This window comes from Thermobia domestica, chromosome 13, assembly GCF_964235325.1.
Source record: "Thermobia domestica chromosome 13, izTheDome1.hap1.1, whole genome shotgun sequence".
Taxonomy (NCBI): domain Eukaryota; kingdom Metazoa; phylum Arthropoda; class Insecta; order Zygentoma; family Lepismatidae; genus Thermobia; species Thermobia domestica.
In genome coordinates, this window is record NC_137466.1 from 91,351,863 (window position 1) to 91,375,255 (window position 23,393).

General features: G+C 34.7%; 2 protein-coding genes across 18 annotated transcripts in view; one reads left to right on the forward strand and one right to left on the reverse strand.

Moving 5' to 3' along the window:
• The window catches only part of LOC145668329 (single-strand selective monofunctional uracil DNA glycosylase-like), a 37,211-nt gene extending 16,184 nt beyond the window's left edge, over positions 1 to 21,027 (reverse strand). Inside the window, exons 1-3 of one of the 6 annotated variants that reach the window (XM_081736080.1) lie at positions 11,965 to 12,106; positions 7,164 to 7,427; positions 2,260 to 2,412 (exon numbers count right to left, since the gene is read on the reverse strand). In XM_081736080.1, coding sequence (XP_081592206.1) covers positions 2,260 to 2,412; positions 7,164 to 7,334 — 324 coding nt within the window. In that variant the 5' untranslated portion in view covers positions 7,335 to 7,427; positions 11,965 to 12,106. Of the gene's footprint in view, positions 1 to 2,259; positions 2,413 to 7,163; positions 7,428 to 11,964; positions 12,107 to 13,404; positions 13,453 to 14,707; positions 15,263 to 20,909 lie in introns of those variants that run through there. The other 5 variants (XM_081736076.1, XM_081736078.1, XM_081736079.1 and 2 more) reach the window with 5 other exon arrangements.
• Positions 21,028 to 22,441: 1,414 nt separating this feature from the next.
• The window catches only part of LOC145668327 (transmembrane protein 245), an 81,125-nt gene continuing 80,173 nt past the window's right edge, over positions 22,442 to 23,393 (forward strand). For 7 of the 12 annotated variants that reach the window (XR_014128015.1, XR_014128016.1, XR_014128017.1 and 4 more), the window contains exon 1: positions 22,443 to 23,149. Coding sequence is in view for 7 of the 12 variants with exons in the window: in XM_081736073.1 (XP_081592199.1) it covers positions 22,628 to 23,149 (522 nt within the window). In the remaining 5 variants the exon portion in view is untranslated. Of the gene's footprint in view, positions 23,150 to 23,393 lie in introns of all 12 variants that reach the window. The other 5 variants (XR_014128013.1, XR_014128014.1, XM_081736067.1 and 2 more) reach the window with 1 other exon arrangement.

Here is a 23,393-nt window from a genome sequence, read left to right on the forward strand (position 1 = left end):
GTTCATAAAATTTCATTCTTAGCAAATCGAAATTCCCTGACTTTTCCAGGCTTCCCAAGTTTGTCGCCACCCTGTTATAGAAAGAAAGAATATTACTGCGATACATCTTACGCAATGTACTATGGACTGTTCCTGTATGGAATTTATATTGTCTTCGTACTATTGAGTCGTTGTTGATTATATTAATTACACGTATATATTAATCAGGCATACAAGAACAACTCTAGACAACGGAAGGCAGCACATGACAAACAAAAAACAATAAGTGCCAAGTGCGAGGGAAAAGGAGTACTTCTGACATATTCTTCTGATTGAATTTATCAGAGAAACACATTCTCGTCTATGTTAGTCAAGTGTGATGAATTGTAGCCAGTCAACCATCGTCAACCATGGGCAAGTTCAAAAGTTGGTATATGGATACCGCACGCTTTAAGAGAAAACAATTGTTTGTTTGCCATCGGTTAGCTCGTGAACAATTGTTCGATGAATATTGTGGGCAAAAACTAATTCAACATATATATCCCGTATTTATAAGTTTGTAATATTTTGAAAGCTAAATAATGACAGACATTTGATATTTGGATCGTCTGTTCATGTAAGAAATTAGTTTGTCGTTGTAAGCAATGAGACTAGCTGTCTAATTTCAATATTGGTTATTGGGGATTAAGTGTCCATGCCGTGTTTGTTAGTTTTATATTTTAATATATATAGGATTCAATATTAATAGTTAGCGCAGTTTGACAAACTAATACAAACAGAGTTCCCTTCTGAACAATCTTTATTGACTTCCAAACCCATGGACACAAAGTCCTCATCTTTTAACGATTTTTCACACAGTCCTCAATCTTATAACCAATATTCACTATTGGATACCAAACTCAACTACTTATGACTTCATTACTTCTCTGATTCAAAAAGGATTAACAAATTTCTTACATGGACATACAATCTAAATATCAAACATCCGACATTATTCTGCTTTCAACAATCTTTAATCTGTTCGGACAAGCTAACTATGCAGCTCCCACAAACTTCTGCATATGTGATATAGACGGAACTACTTTCCACCCAATAATAATAATATTCTACATACAATAATAATATTAATCATCCTTGTTCGGATTGTTACCGGTGACGAGAAACAGTGTCTTTATGTTGACATCAAGATAAGAAAGGAATATCTGAACGTTAACAGAAAAACAATCCCCAGTTCTAATGTCTATCCACATAAGTTATGTGTTACGAGTCTGATGAAATAAAGGCGTCGTGCACTACGAATTGCTTTCTAGGAATGTTATTACCACTGGCGATATTTATTAACTCAGACGCTTTGAGCTACATTTCAAGAACAGCCCTCTCCATTGGTCCAGTGGATGGTCGGTGGGAAAGCATTGAACGAATTTATTGAGGTTCGGATTCCACTTTAAACTGTGGATCCACGTCTCGTATAGTCTCAGTGCTGAAAAGGGACGCTAAAACTCCAACAAATGAACAAATTTTAAGAAGTCAGTATATTCATACTAACAAGTATCAAATTAGTGTTTTCTTTTGTTTGTTTGTTTGTTAAGTGAAAAACTCTACAAACTTATTTAAACTCAATTTAAAATAATGGCTTAAAGTAAAAGACGAACCATCGAAGTCTATAAAATTTTAGATAGAGAAATCCTATGAAGTACTTGTACTAGTACTATTGTAAAAAGAAACATAGAAGAGACTTCCGTTATAATTTAGAGACGTATCTTTACAAAGTATCTTTATAAGGTATCTTTACAAAGTACAATTATGCTATTTCTTTTAGGCCTAACTTGGGCACTAGAGACACTTCTTTCACTCAACTTGGACATCTAATACAATGCTAATTGAAACGTCAGCAAGAAATTCATCTATGTCTTTACACTGGTTATACACTAACAACATGAATATAGTCTAAAGCTTTGTAAAGCTGTAAAGCTTTAAAATGATAAATTATTGAAAATTCTCATATTGAGGACAGAATATCTTTAGTGAAGACTACCAAAGTGCACATGGGAACGTGTACGGAAATAAGTAGTGTTTTAAAATAACCAATGTAACAATATGTCATATGCAATAATTTCATTTGGACTAATCTACATCGCCAAAACTGAACTTGCTATCTGTCATAGAAAAAAGACAAGAAACAGACATTACAAAGAATTCAAGTATACTGAATAAAGTATGTCCCAGAGTTTCCTTGCACGGTAAATTACCTGTGGTATATGGAAACAAGTATTTATTTACCTGTATATGATTTATGCCTACATTCTTTAAGGCAGCCTGTGCTCTTTCCTTCGCAAAGTTTCCAACTCCAATTATATATTCTGGATTAAGAATCTGTATAACCCGGCACAGGAAAGCATCACATATATCAAACAATTCCTTCCTCTGAGATGCCTAAATCAGAAAACAAACATGTACACCAAGGAGGTATATAAATACTAAGTATGAGTAAACAAATAACATATTTTCTACGAATTAAGCTAACGGATATTAAAGTGTCACAAGCAAAATTCGACTGCTCCCAGTACACCGTACCAAAGAACTATTAGAAACTAATCAGTACCACTTTCAAATCAACATAAAGAGAAACATGATTAATAAAGTTCTTATTTACCATGATATTCTTCCTTAGATACGAAAAGTTATTCACACTTACCTATATTTCGTCCTCATACTTGCTTTGGACATCCTTTAGTTAGTTTCATTGAACTACACCTACTTACATCCTTTTAACGTTTTTCTTACTTGCATACAGTATACTTTTGTTTGTAGAAACACCCCCAAATAAGTAATTGCATAGCTGTAAATATCAAACTTAACAAGGAAAGTTTTTAATATAATAAAAGTATTTGCCAACAGTGGGTGCCAATTGTACTTTACGCTACAATTTAACCCGTACAAACTCTAGGTATGGCAGCATTCCATACTAAATACATTATGTATCAAGGTAAATAAGAATGTTATTATTCATTTTTATAAAATGCGAAAAATATATCTTTATAAAAGAAAAGTTACTTTGATTCAGATGTACGTATTTTCTAATACGTATTTCATCATTCGTATTATAAACCTTTTTTATGTTACTGATTAGCATTTAACAATGACTTAGTTGGAATGAAAGACAAAATACTGATAAACAGACAGAAGTATATTTCCCCTGGGCATATATCCTCTCTTAAACCAAAGGTAATATCGAAGAACTAAGTGCCTTTTTTTTTTTTTTTTTTTTTTGTACTGGTTGTTTTATTTATTGATACGACAGTATTTTTCTGATATTCAGATACTCCGTTCTTGGTCCTTCACGTCCATCAAATAGCGGGTTGCGGTGGTTTAGTGGTAGAGCGTTCACCTCTGGTGTATGGGGTCCTCGGTTTGATCCCAGCTCGCGCCAAGTGAACTTTGCGGCGGACAAACACCGTGTACGAGGGTTTTCTCGGGATTCTCTTGTTTCCTCCCACATTTTTCGCATTCCACCACTTCATTCATATCTCATCATCACCGTCTCCTTTAGACTAGCCGGCATAACCGTTGCACGTATAACTTTAAGATTTCATTTCATTTTTTCAAAGAAGCAGCAGAAATCTGTTATCTTCGCATGCATCGTCTCAATAACAAACATACGATCGATGGATACTGCTGTACGAATTTTGTTGAATTATAACCAGAGTGGAAGAGGATCTAACTCTTTGAGAAGGCAACCGTCATGTCCAGGAAATGATCGATACTAGCAAAGGTCGATCATTTCCCTATTGTCCGAATGCTGACAGATAAACATTTGAATAAGACGGAGGGTGCCAAACACTAAAGGCCGGAAACTAATGAGCTCCCGGGATGGGAGTCAACAGGATAATAGGAATTCGTTGATTGTGATCGGTAGAGAGTTGAAGATTCTATTTATTTATTTATTTTTCTCTCAAAGTCTGCAGTAAATTGCAAATCTAGAAACTTTATTTTTCCGCTGTGTTCTGTTCTGTGTGTTTCTTTATTATACAATGTATATCTTTTTGTTTTCATGTTCTGTGCAATGACAGTTTAATATTATCACCACTTATTTCTATTAACAATTCTTCTATTTCTTGCTTAATCTTTACTATATATGCACCATATGATTTCAATTATCTTTGACATTATGTGTCATTTCAGCACATAAAGCATTTTTGATATTGTTTTCTATTTTAAGTATAATTAAAATACTTTTATAATTATTTTCATCATAGCTATTTTATAATATAAATACTTTATTACTCTCACATTTTTTGAGTAACTAAAATTAATTTTAAATAGGCTGAGTCATAACAACTTCGAAGATTCTTATTATGAACTTTCAAAAACCATTATTAAAGGATCACCACGTTATTTTGAACTTGTTAATGGACTGATATTATAAAGCTAGGTGACAGTTAGAAAGTGCAAATTAGAGATGTAATCTGTTGCTTTTCTCAAATACTCTGGGGCTCACTTTTATTTTATAGCGCAGTACACTTAGTTACACAACGAAAGTGGGAGCAAAAAGGTTTCCAGAGACACAGTCAGCTCAGAACTGACGATGGTCAAGAGAAAGGAGAGGATCGAAATTATTGAGTAAATAGATAAAATCTTGAGGTACAAAGGTAAGCCCACATTTCTTAACATTATTTCTTCCTTGTTTATCGTTGTCAAACTGATTCGTTTACTATGTCTCTGTTAGTTCTTTCTGTTCATGGTAAGTACAGCTTAGTAGTCCAACGGCGATCTCAAGTGCTGTCACTTTTCCTTTTTTATTTCTTTTTCTTCTTCTGATTTCCAAAGTATCAATATTTTTCATCCCTATAAAGCTATATTGCAAACAAAGCTTTCAATGAAGCTTTTCCTTAGTACTATTGATACGTTCTTCTACATCAACAGTCCTTTTCATCTATAAAATACTTGCTTTGCTTCTGCTATCGTAATTCCTTTTCTCCTTCTTATTTCATATTTGGTAAATTTAGGAAATAACTGATTTTACATCACCAATTCTTCAATAGAAGCAAATTCAATTATATACAAATAGTAAAAAGTATACGATTGGACCGTAATTCAAACCCGGGTTTCTGTTTTATTATACCGCGCGTTAACAATTACTCAGTCAGTTCCTTAAAGAGCCATGCATTCTGTTACTCCTAATGTTGGTGTTCAGTCACAGGTACTGTTGTACTTGGACAAATCAACACAGAACACCTCTGACGGTTGAATGTATATCACATTTGATATCAAGAGCAATAGAATGTATGACTCTTCAGGGACCGAACTGAGTAGCGTAATAGTTAATGTATCAGCACGGTAAACTTGAAACCCGCATTCGAATCTTGATACAGTTGTTCACTTTCTTCACTCTTTGTATACTCTCGCTTCCTTCACTCTTTGTATACTCTCGCTTCCTTCCTCTCTTGCTACCTTCTTTTTTTATTCGTGTATTGGAAGATTTTTTTTTTTCATCTTGTTTACTATAATAAACACTAACATACAGACGCTTATAAACTAAATCGAACGTACAACTATGTTTACTTGAGCAACTTCCAAACGAAAAAAAAAAAAAAAAAAAGTATTATACGTGGAGCAAAATTAGAAACGATTTGACGGTTCAAAGCCATATGGAAATCTTTGTTGAGAAGGGAAGAAACGTAATGGGGTAAGGTCATCGAAAGAGGGGCCAATCACAAACATTGTCATGGTTGTTAGAAATGAAGGGTTTCTATAGAAAGGGACAACAACAATACAATGTTGCCGCCCACGTATCGCAAGTTCAAAAGTGTTTGTCAACCGAGATAGAAGGAACAGGGTGGACACTTCACCTGAATACTCATGACGTGGCAACAGTGTAACATGTGGTCTTCTAAACGTCAATTCGTTTCTTATCTTGTTGCAAGTATAAACAGTTACATTATTTTCCAATAAATGCTACTAACTTAAATTAAGTATTTTCGATCAATTTTCCACCCATACGTACGCAAGTGGTGAAATTTCACTTAATCTTTATCAGGGTTGTTCACGATGCAGAAGCTAGCAACAGTGCAACCAGAACATCTAACATTTTTAATCTGTAAAATAGATTTTGATTCCGAGAGAAACCAGAAGTTGAAAGTTCGGTAAAAGAATTGTGAATTTACTTGTCATATACATATATATATATTGAGTCATCCTCAAAGTTTACTCACTTTTCATACGCACTCTGACATCATACCACAAGATTTACATTATACTTCTATATAAGAGCATGTATGTACATTGTATCAATCATACACTCTTCATTCTTAGATATGAGTAAGAAAGATAGTAAATTTAGAACAAAAATTACAACAGCCACGAGTGGCTTTAATATATTCATAGTTAGCTGACACATTCTTACACTGTCAAGAGATGGCATAAGCCAAAGACCGGATTCAATTCCCAGACCAGTCGAACATTTTTAACTCTTTTTGAACTAACAGAGAAAGAATTTTATTCAACATACATTACTGTGCCACAAATAAACGCCTTAATCTTAAAGAGTTCATAGCCTTCCTTTGTCACTTCTTCGCAAGTCAGTAACCTTTCAATTGGTACGACACAGATTTTCACTTTTTTTCTTTCTTCAGCCAAACCTTCCATTTCCCTGTACTTTTCTTTTTTTACATCTTGTATTATTTGATCCTTGGTCCGTATATTTCAATTGGGTCTTTCTTTAGGTATTTTTCCTTCTGTCGCTCCTCCATGGTATGATTTCTCCATGTCTCAACTTGACCAATCGTTATATCCCTTATTTTCAAAATGTTCTTCAGTATATCCTTTATGCTCCTACCATTTTCTATAGCACTGGATTTCGAAAACTTCCATTTTCCGTTTCTCCTCTCCTTCTAAGAGTCGCTTCTCACACCAATATACATGCTTTTCCTACAATTTCATGTCGACGTTTTTGGTCAGAAGCTTTTGCTTTTCTTCGAATTCTTTTAATCTCACCTCGCTATAGGCTCGGAATAAAGTAGCAGTAAAAATTATTTCAAAACTCGCAAATTTGATTTGCATGCAGGACATGAGACAATAAAATTTTAACTTTTATAGCTAAAATGTGACGTCTGAACAATATTACTTACTGGTACTTTTTATTTAAATGGAAAAGTTATAACTATTGCAAGCCAATAAATACCTACCTTTAGTTCTGCAACGGAAATGTTTTTACCAGAATTACTCATTAACTGTAATGGACAATAGTTGTGTACGAAAGAGTATCGAAAGAAAATTTCTGGCTCTCCACATAAATCCTTCCACAAAGTCCAAAATCTTTGACCACTGACTTCTGTTCGGTGACAATCAAATCCCATTACTGGTCTTTCAGGTAATTCTACAGGCGGCTTACCAACAGCTCCATAGACCTTCAACCAGTCTTTAACCAGATTAACCTCGCCAAAGGGAACCTGGCAATAGAGGGGAAATAAACGTAATTACACGTAAAGAACACGTAATTATTATCCACTACCAGTTGCATTACTTTATTAATCTTGAGATGTTTTTAATGTTTCAAACAAATATTTGATACAGTACACAATTGACTAACAAAAGTAAAAATGTGTACCCACTGAAACATCCAAATGCTGAAGCGGCGTACCGACTCTAAGTTTTAATGACCTCTTGTCATAAGAACAATGGACTCACCTTTATACCTTTTGTCATCTTTATCATGCTTCAGCGAGTACACATTGTTAGTTTCATTATTAATATGCATTCTATTATATCATTAACTACAAAATTGACAAATTTATTTCAAGAGGTACACTACTTCTTCCGTACGAAAGAGTACCACTCAGCAATTCAACATTCAATGAAGGCAGACTTACACTTCTTGTGAATTATGGCTGCTATTTATGAGCAGTGACATGGTATTTTCTTTCTATTTACTAAAATGGCTTAATAATTTCTTTAAATGACTGTATTATGTAAACATTTAACTTAAAAGCAAGTGAAACAGCTGCTACTTCTAGCTTATAACATACATACGCAATTCATTTAAACTAAAGCAAATCTTTGGTTTTAAGTTGCATGATTATGATCTGTAGGATAAAGAAGACGGACGATTATGAAAGAATATAATGAGAATATGGAACGAAATGGGAAAACCCTTTGATAAAACCAATGGGCACGATGTTACCCACAACTAACTTAAAAGACAAAGGGTGAAGCAGGAAGTCCTAGCACAGAAGTGAGGTATGTAGCCCATAGGCAAAAAGCACTTTGGACAAAAGCCCATAGAGCTTTCGTGTAAACGGACAAAAGCCCACAAAAGTTTTCGTATCTTGTTAGGCGCACAGTGTTTATAAACCTCACATATGATATATTTAGAAGATGATATTTTATATATTGTATTATGACTGTTCAGCCGAATCATTTAAAGTTTAGCAATTTTTAATTCGTCCCGTATATTCTACAATTCCTGGAATTATGTGTGTGATACTCTTCATGGACTTATTTGCCAAGGAAACGTTAACAACCCAGCTAACACTTATCTGCCGATTACTCCAATTTCTATATTTAAACATTATGTCAATGCTTCTAGAATACACATTTTGAAATCAGAAATTTCCCGGTACAAACTTCATGTAATATTTATTTCTTAATTATTAGTATTTTTGAAGTCGCAGAAGATAGAGTTCCCTTCGTTTTAGAGAAAAGAAAAACGCTTCCTTCCTCTTTTTCTTTCAGATCATCTCTACAAAGCTGGTGTAAAGAACGTGGTGAGTGTGGCAGACAGTAGTGAAAGAACAGCGGCTGAAGCGACGCCAGTAAAGATTCCAGTTTAAAAATACTTACTACATTAAAAATAGCGTTTTAATACTTAGGATGAAACGAATATAAAAACACATTTTTAATACCATTAAATTTTTAAACAAATTAGTAAAACGAATGGTAACTTGTGTAATCGATAGTGTCCAAAATATTCACTTGACGAACAGTAGTAAGTTGATCGCAGCAAAGACAACAAAAATAATGGCAGTCGCAGGATTTTAGTATAGAGGACCGCATTTCGATGCCGAAGATGACATGAAATTAATAAGCATATAGTTTATGGTAAATATATTTTAAAACGAATCTGAAGAAGTGCTTAATGACCGATGTAAAAAATAAAACATCAAAATTTCGATATGAAGACTGTGAGATAAAAGTGACGCAAAAGGCACCATAAAAAATCATCTCAAGGAACAGTGTGTACTATTATGTGACCAAGAGTGTGCGATGGCTTACACACTTAAGCTTTATGAGGCTTACAAAAATGAAAATGAAAACATCGATATATCAACTAAGGTAAATGAGAGAGAGAAATTTGTTTTTATACTAATGTTTATTATATACTTGCATTATGTGTAACATTCGTGTAAGAAAAAATACGCAAAATGTGCCTTATACTTAAATATATCTTTGTATAATTTTGTCTTTGCATAGCAAACCTACTGCAAATTATCGAATAATGTTTTTGGTAATTGTTTAGGGCTGCGTTTAAAGTAAATTCATACGAGATGTCTGTATTCTATTTGTGTAAGTTTAATTATAATGACAGTCTTTGGATATTATCACCTAATCTGAAGTGGTCAAAGTTACCTCCTCCCTGTCATGATGAAAAACAAGTGTTTAATCAAACAATCTTTCATTATTGTGATCTACTTGTTGAGCCTAGACCGACTTATGTGCAATATCGGGATCGAGCTTAAAGTCTTGTACTTATCGAATATCAACTTTAGAACTTGAATCCAGGGCAATTGAGCTTGGTGTTATCTTATTCGGAGAAAAGTGAAAATATCCACATGAAAGCTTTAATCTTTAAGATTTAAAATAATAAAATTGGACCCAAGATCTTACAATAGAAGACAGTGATTTCAAAGTTAAATGAGCCGAAACACGGTGTCCAAGGATCGAATCAATTACGATACTATAATTGATTGACACCTAAACAGTTCGGGGAACAACTACGATAAACGTATGGTGTCCGGTCTTCGTGGATCAAACTCCATCCTAAAGAACGGTGCGAGCCCAATGTGTAGACTTTACAGTTACATGAATGACGCTAGTCGTAGTGAAATTTCGTAATACGCCGTGGTAAGTAGTATCGAGAAAGTTTTTTAATTTAGAAACTCCAACTAGTTATAGTATACTATTATTAATTTAACGGTATATTGTTAATTCCTTATTATCAGTTTTCTCAATTGCTGGAGGCTGAAAATAGAATCATTGTTACGCTCTGAGAATAAGTTAGAGAGTTCGTCAACATGGTATGTCGAGACTAATTTTTCTCTGAGTCCTGGAATGTTTAAGCAAATATTTATCATTCGTGCACATCTTGATGATTGTACTATGGCGTGTACAAATGCTCTTTCGTCTGGAAAAAGTACACAATTTTTTAAAAGAATGTTAGAATCTCTAATTAAAAGTCAAGAGAACTGAATATTAACGTGTACCCCGCAAAAATAATTGTAAATTTTCTAATAGCATTCGTTCAAGTCGCAAAAATAGTTTTTGGAGATGGTGTACTTGTCAGAGGGTTTTTTTTTTTTTTTTCATCTAACACAATGCACTTGGAGAAAAATACAAAATCTTGCATTACCTACTTTGTATATTGAGAACGAAGAAATTAAATAAAGTTGTGGGATGCTGGATGCTTTAGCTTTTCTTTCAATGAATATGGTGGAAGAAAGTCTTTGTTATTTAAAGCAAATTATACTGGGGGAATTGCATGATTTATTATTTTATTTTGATTCAAAATCTGTAAATGTTAAATTGCCCGCTCTAAAATAATTCACACAAGGTTTCTCGAAGAGGACTTAGAAAAGTCCGAAACAAAAGCAGAACATTCATGAGATTATCACTAAAAGAAAATGAAATGAAATCTTTGAGTTTTACGTCCCACGGTTATGCCGGTTAGGCTAAAGGAGACGGTGATGATGAGTAATGAATAAAATGGTGGAATGAAGAAAGTGGGAGGAAACGGGAGAACCCCGAGAAAACCCACGCACACGATGTTTGTCCACAACAAAGTTCATTTGGCGGGGGCTGGGATCGAACCCGGGACCCCAAGCATCAGAGGTGAACGCTCTACCACTGAGCCACCGCGGCCCCTATCACTAAAAGAAAGGAATAATTTGACAGAAGGATGGAATTGGTCTTTCAGTTTTCTTGTTGGTCACAATTATCCCTTTCAATTGAAATTTTTCGTCTTTTAGTTTTACGTCTCACGATTATGCCCGTTAAGTTAAAGAATAGATGATAAAGAGAAATGAATGAAATGGTGGAAGAATCCCGAGCAAACTCACGCACGCGGTTTTTTCCCACAACAAAGTTCACTCGCGATGGGCAGGAATCGAGCCACGAACCCCACGCACCAGAGGTGAATGTTCTACCACTTAACCACCGCCCCATCAATTGATAAAGATCAAAATATTGCTGTAACCAAGATTATTGAAGCCAAATGAAGATTGTATTTTAAAAAATATTTTTTTTTTAAAAAAAAAAGGGAAAATGGATAAGAGATTATTTGGTTTCTGCAAGGAAATAAAAGATGCCAAATGTGTTCCAAGCTTCTAAAAAGCTGTTACTGACATTATTAGACACTGAGAATGTAATATTATAAATTGTTTGGTAAGTGGGAATACCTAACGCTAATCATACGATATATTTTAAGAATGTAATTCTGAAAATAATTTGTCATGTGGATATATTTTACGCAATATGGCATAAATTAGTATGTTTTGGAGTATGTGATATTGTAAATTATAACTAGATGAATATATAATGTAATAATATATAATATGCATAATGTTAGATTAAAGTAATTGATATAAAGGTATAGTGTATTAAATGATATATAATATAACGTATTAAAAATATTAAAGGGTGACTGGAATTTATAGTGAATTTGCCGTTATTGCGTTGACAAGTTTATTGTGAATTCCTGTCTACCTCTCTTACCAACGGAACTAGCACAGCACAAGGTAGGATTATGGAAGTGCTGAAACAAACGGAAGCATGGAAGCAGTAATGAACAGGTATGTAATTTACTAGATTTAGTAATTCGTAAACACATCCGAAAAATGTGGATGACAATCCCAAATCATTTGATTCTTTGTCCGCTTATACGAAAGCTACTGTGGGCCTTCATCCACTTACACCAAAGCTCCAGTGGGCTTTTGTCCGTGACTGAAGTAACCTCTACCACCAAGCTTATATCCTGATACAATTTTGGTATCTTGTCAATGAATCAATTGCTTAGAATAGAATGCTTTTTGTGTTAAGAATTGAAATTGTAGAAACTGTATTCAAATCGTTCTTCCAACACAAAAATATAAAGTCTTGAAGCCAGTCTAGTATCTCTCTGCAGATCTAACGCTAAAATTACGTGTTCAGAAAAGGTTAATAAACATGACGGCGAAAAAAATTCTTCAAATGTTAAAATAATCTACAAATTATGGTTATTTCGTTTCATAGAATATTGCACATTGCATCAGAAAGTTGCATACAGATTAGCCATATCATGATTATCATGCATTAAAAAATGACCTAAGGCTAGGGTTGCCATGATTTTTTGATCCAAAATACGGACAAGCCAAAATCACGACCCATCAAAGATACGGTGCCCAAACACAGAACAAATATTTTGAAATTTCTTACCTAAAAATCACATTTTTAGGTTATCACACAATTGATTGCTGTAATACTTAAAACACTATTGGAAACTAACATGCTTTTATATTTTTTTCATTAATACAATTATAATAAATCATGCCATTAAATTACATCTATTAAATCAAACCAAAAGAACTCTGGAATGGAAATATGATACACTTTTTAAAAACATAAGCTACTTTATTAATAAAATATAAGTTATATGATGAAAACACAATCCTTTTCACCCGAAAGTTTAGCGATTCCCGACTCGGAAATTTTCGGGCAGCTCCAAAAACTGTCAAATATGGACATTATCCTATGTCATGCTTTGTACGATACGGACACGGATCCAAAAATACACAGTCCATACAAAATACGGACATATGGAAACCCTACCTAATGCTATTAGATGTTGCCTTTAAAAATTTCACAACATTCCTCCTAACAGTAAAATAACAACAGTGGTGCATAAAGGTAATAATCATATACATAGTATCATTTGAATACATTACACTTTTCATGCCTAACTCATCCAATAACAGTTTACCATTTTTACTAGATGTGCAAGAGGGGATTTGTTTAGTAGCTACCAAGAAGTGTAGCACAAAAGACTAGGGCATCGAAGGCATTGAGACAGGCGCTAATTAAAGTGTTGAATGTATATGTAAATCGTTAGAGTTTACATTGTGTGCAGTACTTCTAATTATATTCGGTAATGCTGCTTATATATTATTGCTACCGTACTCTCTTAGTTATATGTATGACGCCTGCATACATAAGTTTCTTATATACGTAATACCACTTAGGTGCACCATGACTCAATGGTAGAGCGCTTACCTCTGGTGCGTTGGGTCCATGGTTCGATTCCTGAACAAGTTTGTGACAACATTGTGTCCGGGGATATTCTCAGAGTTCTCCCTCATTCTACTTCCCTTATCATCCAGCTCCTTTAGCCTAAAGGGCATAATCATGGAACATTAAACTGAAAAGAATTACATTTTCTGTGTGAGTACCTTGATTTTACATGTAAATTTTCCAAATACCAACACTAAGATCTTTAATCCGCATCAGTATTGAAAAATTAAATTCGTCCATATAATAATAATAATAAAAAAATAACATTGGGTGACTACTGAACTTCTGTCATTATTTGATGTCTCCTATTATTTCATAAAGTAGGCCTAATTACCCATATATTTTACAATTTTTGTCGTATTCAAATCTTTACAACTCTTGTCTATTAAACAAATATCGGCTTAAATTTGCATTACACACTCTAGTTCGTCCTAATGCGCATTGTAAAGCAGCGCTGGTTTAGAAGTATTTTGCGGCGGATCGCCTTTATGGATAAAGGATGCTCAGTAAAATTATGCGAAAATGAAAACACCAACCCGTGCTGGGTGCTCACTACAAACTAGTATTTACTGCATCTAATCGGTCAGAACAGGGCGAAACAGAAGCACCACTGCAGTAGAATGGAGGCTGCGTCCTTTAGAAGCACGCGCGTAAGCGAAGGTGGATAGGAAGATCGGAAGAAAACGAAATTAAAATGAACCCACAATTATATCGTATAGGCTAAAGGAGACTGCGATGATAAGAATTAATGGCATGATGATATGAAGGTGGGAGAACTTCGAGAAAATCCACCCATATGCTATTTGTTTACTACAAAGCCCACTGGTGTGAGCTGGGATCGAACCAGAGACCCCACACACGAGATGAACGCTCTACCACTGAGTCCCATAAAGGAAGATTGGTTTCATTTTCTAATCGAAAAAATATGTTACAATTTCGCTAATTTCTTTATATTAGGTTAGGTTAGGTCTGGTATTTTCAATTAGAACTTATCTTCATCTGTACGTTTCGCCCCCTTCATCTAAACATAAACCAAATTGTGTTTTCACGATTGACAGTAATGTTATTGTCCGTGCCTACGTCAGGATAGGATACCAACTGGAGAGGGAAATGCAAAGTTGGCCCCAAATAACAGTAGTAAGAATAGTAAGTAAAATGTTTAGTATCCTGCGGATTTACAACTGAAACTAACCCCAGTTTGTGACATTCCCCAAGGTCCTGGATTCATTCCCAGAAAAACAATTTTCTTCTGATTGTTGCAAAATCTCATTACATATTTTGAATGAACTTCATAAGCATATTCAATTGGATTGTATATGCATACTACTGGATCCGAAAATAGTAGTTTGCGTAACTCTACTGAAAGCTCTCTCTCGGTTTGAAGCAACTGATATGCAATCTCTGTTTCACCCATTCCAGGTACGAAATAATGTGATCACTTCATATCATAGAGCGATATACAAATATTTAGTTAGCTTTCACCTTATGGAACAGGGATTCTTATCAAACACCACATGCTAAGTGATCGAGTTCAAAAACTCCACCTTGATTCTAAAATACTAGATATACGGATAACGAAATATTCTATAAATGCTCGATTGTGACCTTCTACCGTCTTGAATAAAACGATAATATAATTCAATTTCATATCAATTTTCAATTCTTTTATTAATTTTTACGCGGCTTTGTCGGGAGTCCCTATTTACCGGAAACACAAATTACAGACAAAAGGCAAACGTAAATCGTAAATATTCAGTGCTGCTAACCGTCAGAAAACATGTCCTCGATGCAGTGATGCCAACCAACTTATTGTAGAAAACTTTCCCTCAGTCCTTCAAAAAATCCCACGTTCCGAAAATCTATTTAAAAAAGAAATAAAATAATAAGCCTATTGTTAGGGACTTGAAGTTATTGTTTTATTTTATCCCTGAAATCGGTGTTATATTTTGCCCAAAATCGGTGTTGTTTTTTCGCGATTTAATATAGGCAAATAGGGGTTATTTGCTTTATTCTGTAATGGGTTTGAAAAGCAAGTATATTGTAAACATAGAGAAAGTAGTCTGTGAAAGCTAATTAAACTAAAATACATTTTTAAATTTTGACATTTTGGGCCTTATGCAGAGTCGTTTTGACATTTGATTAAAACCTTACTACGGGATTGACTAACGGATGGTTATCAAAATTGTATTCAGAGTCTCTGATTAGGACGTAGTATTGGACGAAGTTAATCACATGTCACTAATTAATCCAGAACAGAGACTGATCTTTTACCCACGGTTTAGCGTGCGACACAACATTTCGTATTTCGTAATTCATGTGTTTTCATTTTTACAGACTACGCATGCGCTCATCTACTTTTCCGTAGTTGCCACATTTATTTTACTCACCGATGCATTGGGGTTCTATAAGTTACCATACCCAAATCACCATTTTAGTTGTACTCAAAGTAGACTCTGAATACCAAAATGTGCACCTTCCTTAGTAAATAGTTAGTATGATTACTAACTAGTCTATGACTAAACTGTGATTAACGAATTCTCTCTGAATACCGCCCTTTAAATTTAAAAGAATAAATTATATTTTTGGACTTACACCTGGGAAAAAATGACTCGATATCACTCCTAAGCTTGGATTTCTTTAATGTTTGATTTGAATACATATATCGACTAAAAACAACACCGCAGTGTTTCTTAACATTTTCTTCACTTAAAACAAAAATCAATTCACAATATGCTTATCTAAAACGCAATTCATACCATAGTGGTTCTTAACATTTTCTTCACTTCAAAAAGAAAAAAAAATCAATTCACAATATACTTGTTTAAAACGCAGTTCATATCATTATCAACACATGCTTTCAATTAATAGCAAATTTATAATTTCTTATTTTTCAAAGGACAAAATTGTCAATATTTTCCACATTTTCTTCATTAAAGTTTTGCCTCCTCACCGTAACTACGGCTGAAAAATATCTTTCAGAATCAACGTTGGAAGCTGGCAAAGATATTGCTTCAAGAGCACAGGCAGCAAAATTTGTGTTCACTTTGCAGTACAAAGAGGGTTTCCTAGAGATTCACTACCGATCTTCTCACGCTATCTTTCAAGGATAAGTAGGCTTTAGCGAGCTTCTGAGGTGACAGTTTATCCAATCTGCTTCAGTTGCTTTAAAAATCCAGGAGTCACACTATTTTCAAGAACATGCTGAGGTTTGAACACTTGGTGTAACAACTGGAACGCGTCTTTAGAAGGGTCAGTTTCCATGAGATCTTCCAGTTTCTTCAGTAACACCAGACCCACACTCGTGAACTTCTTGTAAGATTCTCTCTCACTTGTGGCAAATTCGTAAATGCTGAAATCCTTAAATAGGATAAGATTCTGTCTTTAACTTAGCGGAAGCCATATTTAAAGACTTGAATCTTATTGACCAGAAGGTGGGCAGCTGTGTATGTCGAGTCTTCCAGAAATTCAATGGTCTGAACTAGATCCGAGGCATTATCCTGCACAAAACTTGCTGAAGCTTTCAACACGCTCACTTTTTCCGGGCTCAGATTGGAAGGAAAATCCATTGTAGCATTTGAAATACATCTTATATCCTCTCTTTGGAAAAATTCCACAGCATGTAAGTTGCTAAATAAAATACAGCACGAAACCAAGAACTCCATCTTGTTTGGACGGAGCTAGGAAATAACAAAGGAGCTTTTTATTCATTCGGGTATTTCTCCTGAAGAGCTGAAAATACAAATGCTTGCTTTTCCGTGTATTCAAAAATGCGGACTTCATTTTCACAACTTCATTCAGTTCGTCCATTTCTTTTCCCTACAAATTGGCAATTAAATTTACTTTATAGCAACTAACTTCTGTTATTTTATTAGTATTACTGGCCAACGTGGCGATTTCGCGAATCTATCACTTTATGCAGTTCATTTTGGTGTTATTTTGAAAACAAGTACCAAATTCGCGTTATTTAACGATTTAAAAACACCAAAAACGACCTTCTACCATATAACTAGTATTTAGGTATATCTATATACTTTGACTTGTTCAAGTTTTTGATGTTATCGTTAAAATGAAAACTTCATGTCCCTACCTATTAGTCCTACATAAAATTTTACTATACGTTCATAAAAATAAGCTACAGGTGTAAATGTTTATTAGACGTGCCTAATTGACTATAATAAAAATGAAACTACAACTTTAATTTTATGCTTTTCTACATAATGCGAAGACAGTTCACTTACCAATAAAATTTGTGTAACGTTTACACTCATTGCTACCACAACTTATAACTTGTATAACTTGTTTGTTGTGAGGATTTAGGTGTCGTTTCGTTACACAAAATTTTGTAGTTAATATTATTGGCCTGAAATGAATATGTAACCACAGAAACTGCATTTTGCGATTCTACTTCTTCTATATGTTTCAACGTAAGCTAAAACAGAAAATATATTTTCAGCTTTCACGTTGGAATGTAAAAAACACAACACTAGTTTAGTTAGCTTTCCTAAAACTGTTCATTTGAGATTACTATTGAAGTCCTTAACGCTAGAAATGTTGCTGTTGTTAAACAGTAGCGTACACAGGAATTTATTTCCGGGGGATCCAAACTCAATAGGAGGGTATTTTATATTAAAATTTCTAAAATTGTCCCTAAAATTACGCTAAATTTACACAAAAGTCGAAATTTCGGGGGTTCCGGACCCCCAGTACCCACTCCCTTCGTACGTCCCTGTTGTTAAGTAAGCTATTCATGTAACATAAGTAGTAGCAAGCCTTTAAAATAGCGTCAGGCATTCCCAACAAAATAGTTTGTAACATTAGACTAATGATTACACTTCTAAACTATGCTTCGCATAAGTCCCGGGAGTATAGAACGGGTTTGTATGTCTGTCTCTCGACAGGTATCAAAGCAAAGGCATTAAGAAATCTAGAGATGCAATCGATTCAAACCGGAAGTGGTTGAAAAAACTATTTTTGTTTCAAGCTTTATCGCCATAGAACAAAGGCATAAGAGATAGCGAGTTAGGGATATTCAGCGTCCGAGAAACAGGTTCTATCTTCGATCATATTACTCTATTACAAATAGTATTTTTAGATGCAATACTTTTAGTTTGAGTATTGAACACATCGTTTGGAAGGCTTAGTTTCACACTGTGAAACGATACTCACTTGTTATGTAATCATGCCAATCAAAAATACTATTGCCCAGCAATTGAAGTTTTTTTAAGAACATCGAGAATTGCCACATTTTCCAGCTTCTTTAAAGGTTTATTTCCTTTATGACCTTACTTTTCCTCGATATCGGAAATTTCCTTCGAATCGGCATCACTACTTTGATGAGGGCAAAGAATAGGGAAAAGTGGGTGAATACACCGCACTTAAGGTTTAATCGAAAATTACGCAGACATTTTGGGATGATAAAAACTAAGAAATCAGGAACACATAATCACATCCTTTATCTTTAGATGCATATATAAGCCGTTATGTCAACTGCATTAGATTATGAAAAAACAAGCGAAAAAGTGAATGAGGCAAATGCGCGGTATTCACCACCCCCGTGGGGTAATAGCGCGCAGATAATTTTCTAATATTAAATGATCCATTGTAACCTAGAAACCAAACACATGTTTATGTATTTAATGATCTACGTACTATAAACTTGAAATACTGAAAACAGAGAAATAAACTTGAAAGACTATACTAGAGATGAAATACTTGAAGTAAAACATGAAATAGCGTATACTACAAGCATTCACACAAACTATTGTCGAGTCTACTTGAACAATGCTTCTTCTGTCCAGCTTTTGCCTTTAGTTTTCTTTAAGTACTTTCTCGGCATCTGCGAAAATGAGAGTAGAAAATTTTGAGTATATTTTGTCCCCCAAAAAACAATGAGATGGAAAACCACGCACTAATGTAATGCATTGCGCGCCATTACCCCATATGCACCTTCACACACACACACACACACACACAAACACACAAACTAAACTAACTAACTAACTAACTCTATGGCCTATGGAACCCGGAGGTTCAATGCCGCGTTCACAAAAGCTCTCCACTGACTTCTATCCTTAGCTAACTGCATCCAGTTTCTACTCTATATTCCAATCTCTGCGAGATCTATCTTAATATTGTCCTCCCATCTGCGCCTAGGTCTTCCTAATGATCGTTTTCCTATTGGTCTTCCAGTCAAGACTTTGAAAGCGTCTCTACTTTCTTCCATTCTAGCTACATGACCCGCCCATCTAAGCCTCCTAGACTTCACGACCCTAACAATGTTGGGTAAACCGTATAAATTATGTAGTTCCTCGTTATGAAGTTTCCGCCATTCCCCATTCCCGTTCCTCTTGGGTCCGAATATTCGTCTCAGGATCTTGTTCTCAAATACTTTCAGTCTATGTTCTTCCCTCAGAGTAAGTGACCATGTTTCGCAGCCATACAGAACAACAGGCATGATTATCGTTTTGTGTATTTTAAGTTTCAAATTCCTCGACAGAATTCGCGACGACAAGAGATTTTGAACCGAATAGTAACACGAATTCCCTGCTTTTAGTCGACATTTAATTTCTCCGTGAATATGATTTTCCTCTGTTAATATTGATAGTAGATATTTGAAAGTATCCACTTTATCAAAAGTATTATTTAGTATTTTAACGCATCCATAATTTGCTGTATTCCGGTCCCGACTCACTTCCATGTATTTAGTTTTCTCTGCATTTACTTCTAAACCCATGTTCCTGCAAGCGTTTAATAAGATCTCTGCATTTCTTTCTATTGTTCTCCTATCATCTCCTATTAAATTTACATCATCAGCATATGCCATAACCTGGTGAATACCGTTCAACTGTAAGTCCTGGTTGCTATCTTTGATTTTCCTTATAGCGTATTCCAAAACGAAGTTAATTAATAATGGCGACAACGCATCTCCTTGTTTCAGGCCATTTTCGACGTGAAATACTCGTGGACAAAAATTTTCCTACCCGGACTTTACTTTGGGATTCATTTAAACATATCTTAATTAATCTAATTAGCTTTCTCGGTATTCCAAGTTCTGCAAGAACGTTGTATAATGTTTCTCTTCTAACCGAGTCGTACGCCTTTCTAAAATCAATAAATAGTTGATGTACCGGGGTATTGTATTTCTACTTTTTTTCGAGTATTTGGCGAATGGTAAATATTTGGTCGATAGTTGATCGATTTCGTCTAAATCCGCACTAATAATCTCCAATAATTTCATCTGCGTATGGGGTCAATCTTGCTAACAGAATATTTGAAAGCACACACACACACACACACACACACACACACACACACACAATGAAAATAGAACATGCTAATATTATCGTGTAGTTCTTTTATAGTTCTATTTTAAAAGAACATATTATCCTACTTACCTTAGCAACATAATTTCGTTCTTCTTCAAAACACATCGAACACACAACGTTTTAATGTCTCTGCTTAAATTATAAGCACTTTCCCACTTTGTCTTTCAACATGTACTGCGCAATTATTATGGCGCGCACAGCCAACTTATATGTTGTATTGTTTCACTCCTTGTTCGCTACCTGTCACTCGCCATTATAAATATCATGATCTGTGATATCATAGAGAAACGTTGATGCGCGGTATTACCCTCCTGCGCGGTATTCACCCACTTTCCTCTAATGTTGCCAGTTTGTGGGAAAGGTCGCGAAACCTACCTCGTAGAAGATTGGACTTGACATAGCGAATTTTTTTTTCGATTGACAACTTTTTAGATGATTTCCTAATGACGATTTTGCGACTTGCTTGGGTATCTAGTGACTTTTATGCTATGCAGTGGCGTATCCAGGGGGCGATCGCCCCCCAGAAGAGGAAACTTTCTTATTTTATATATATAAAACCCATCCCAGAGCTTGGAGTTCTTAAAAGTAGCTCTAGGTAGCAGTATTACAACCCACCGCACCCTAGAAATCCGTCCTGGATCCGCCCCTGATGCTATGAAGAATTTATCTCTCTCTAATTAAGCACTGTCAATTCGAAGCAGTTTTGGTATTTGTTTCTTTTCTTATATTTTACTTTAATCTGCGCAAGCGACGATTTAGGCAAATATAGTGTGACCATCTTTCTACAATACAATGCAATACAATACAATCTCGCTTTGTTTTGTTACTTTGCCTTCTACGGATAACAACTCCTGTCCTTTACTTTCCATTCAGAGGCACCAGTAGTGCAGCATTATCGATAGCAATCTGATTAATTGTAGAAGCTTGAAATTAAGTTAAGTGGGTGTTAAAACATTTCTCGATGCACTTTATTATTGTTGTTGTTGTTATTAAGAACCGAATAATGTAAATACTTTATAGTTACTTGTATTGAAAGTATTATGAACCTAATTTTTAGTGACTACACAACCGGAGTTCTTTCACCCCATGTTTAGCCACTTGTATCAACATTTTAGTAGAGAAAAAAAAAAATAAGTCCCTAAGGAGATAAGCATTAAATGTCAAAAACCACAAATTGTCAAATTTACATTGAAAAGAGTAACTTTCTCCTATTATTGTCCTGTTTCTCTAATAAGGATTTTGTTTAAAAGACGCATTTGTCTCCAAAAATTTCCTAGATATGCTTTGCCTGAATTCAATCTCTTCCTGCAGTAATGTGCAAAAGTAATAGGTGGAAAGAAGTTTTTTTTTTTTTTTTTTTTTAACTTTCACTTGAGTTAGAAATTACCTCTAGTTAAGATTACTGTCATACATCAAAAGCGCATACGCACTGGGAATAACATTTTTAAAAAATGAAAAAAATATATTTACAAATAAACCTAACCTGTAGGAATTTTAAATTTATAGATGAATATCTTTATGAAGAGGTTTTCGAGGATTCACGTTAAAATTTTCCCTAAGCTTATAACTGTCCCTGTCATATCCGGTAGAAATTTCCCTTCCTTTTCCATGCGTCACCTGGTGTGATTTTTATGTGATTATGTCATATCTAAAAGTAGCAGAAAGCAATCGTGTTTTGATTATCAACTACTGGGTGTTTACACATCAAAATTAAATGTCAGCTGCTTTGAAGGGTGGTGTTTAAATGTTGACATGTATAGTGTTATCTCGTGACTTACTAGAGAACCATGTCTGCTGTAGGATCTGATATTTTGAGGTCTCCGTTCGAAAATGTTTTAAATTTTGTGCCACAGGGACATGAGAAAGCATTAAAACATGCATTCTATAATGCATTAGCGTTATTATTACTTGTCATATGTAGTGCAGCAGGGTGGGCAGTTTATTATGTACTCGAACCTTTTATAAAACCTTTATTATGGGCATTATTGTGTGGTTCCGTATTACATCCATTCAAACACAAAATTGCCACTGGTACTCGTAAATGGCTTCATAATATAAATACATCTTCGACCCCATTACTTGTAGCAATTTTTATGATGCCTTTTCAACTTATTGATGACATGTCCGAGAAAATTGGAGGGTTTATTAGAAAGTATTTGAAATTCATTTTGACAATCTGCGTGCTACTACCCCTTCTTCATGTAGTTTATTATTACACTCCGCGATTTGTCATTTGTATAGTACAAAGAGTTGGAATGTTCGGCTTTGCAGTAATTGATACATTTGTGTCGAATATTGGCATACGTATGGTAAGTTTACAGTCAAGGTGTTTATTTATTTATTTATGCTAATGTAAAGAGGGATTAAGTTCTGGTAAATCCCCCCCGCAAAATCTAGGTCCTAAGTAAGTAACGGAATAAATCCCATAACAATTTGTAGCAAGTGGTCTCTTCCATCGCTTATAAAAAGAAAAACACCGATTAAGAATACGGGAACAAATTGATATGCATGTTTCTTCGTGGAAGTAGCATCATAGCACACTTGGAACATGTA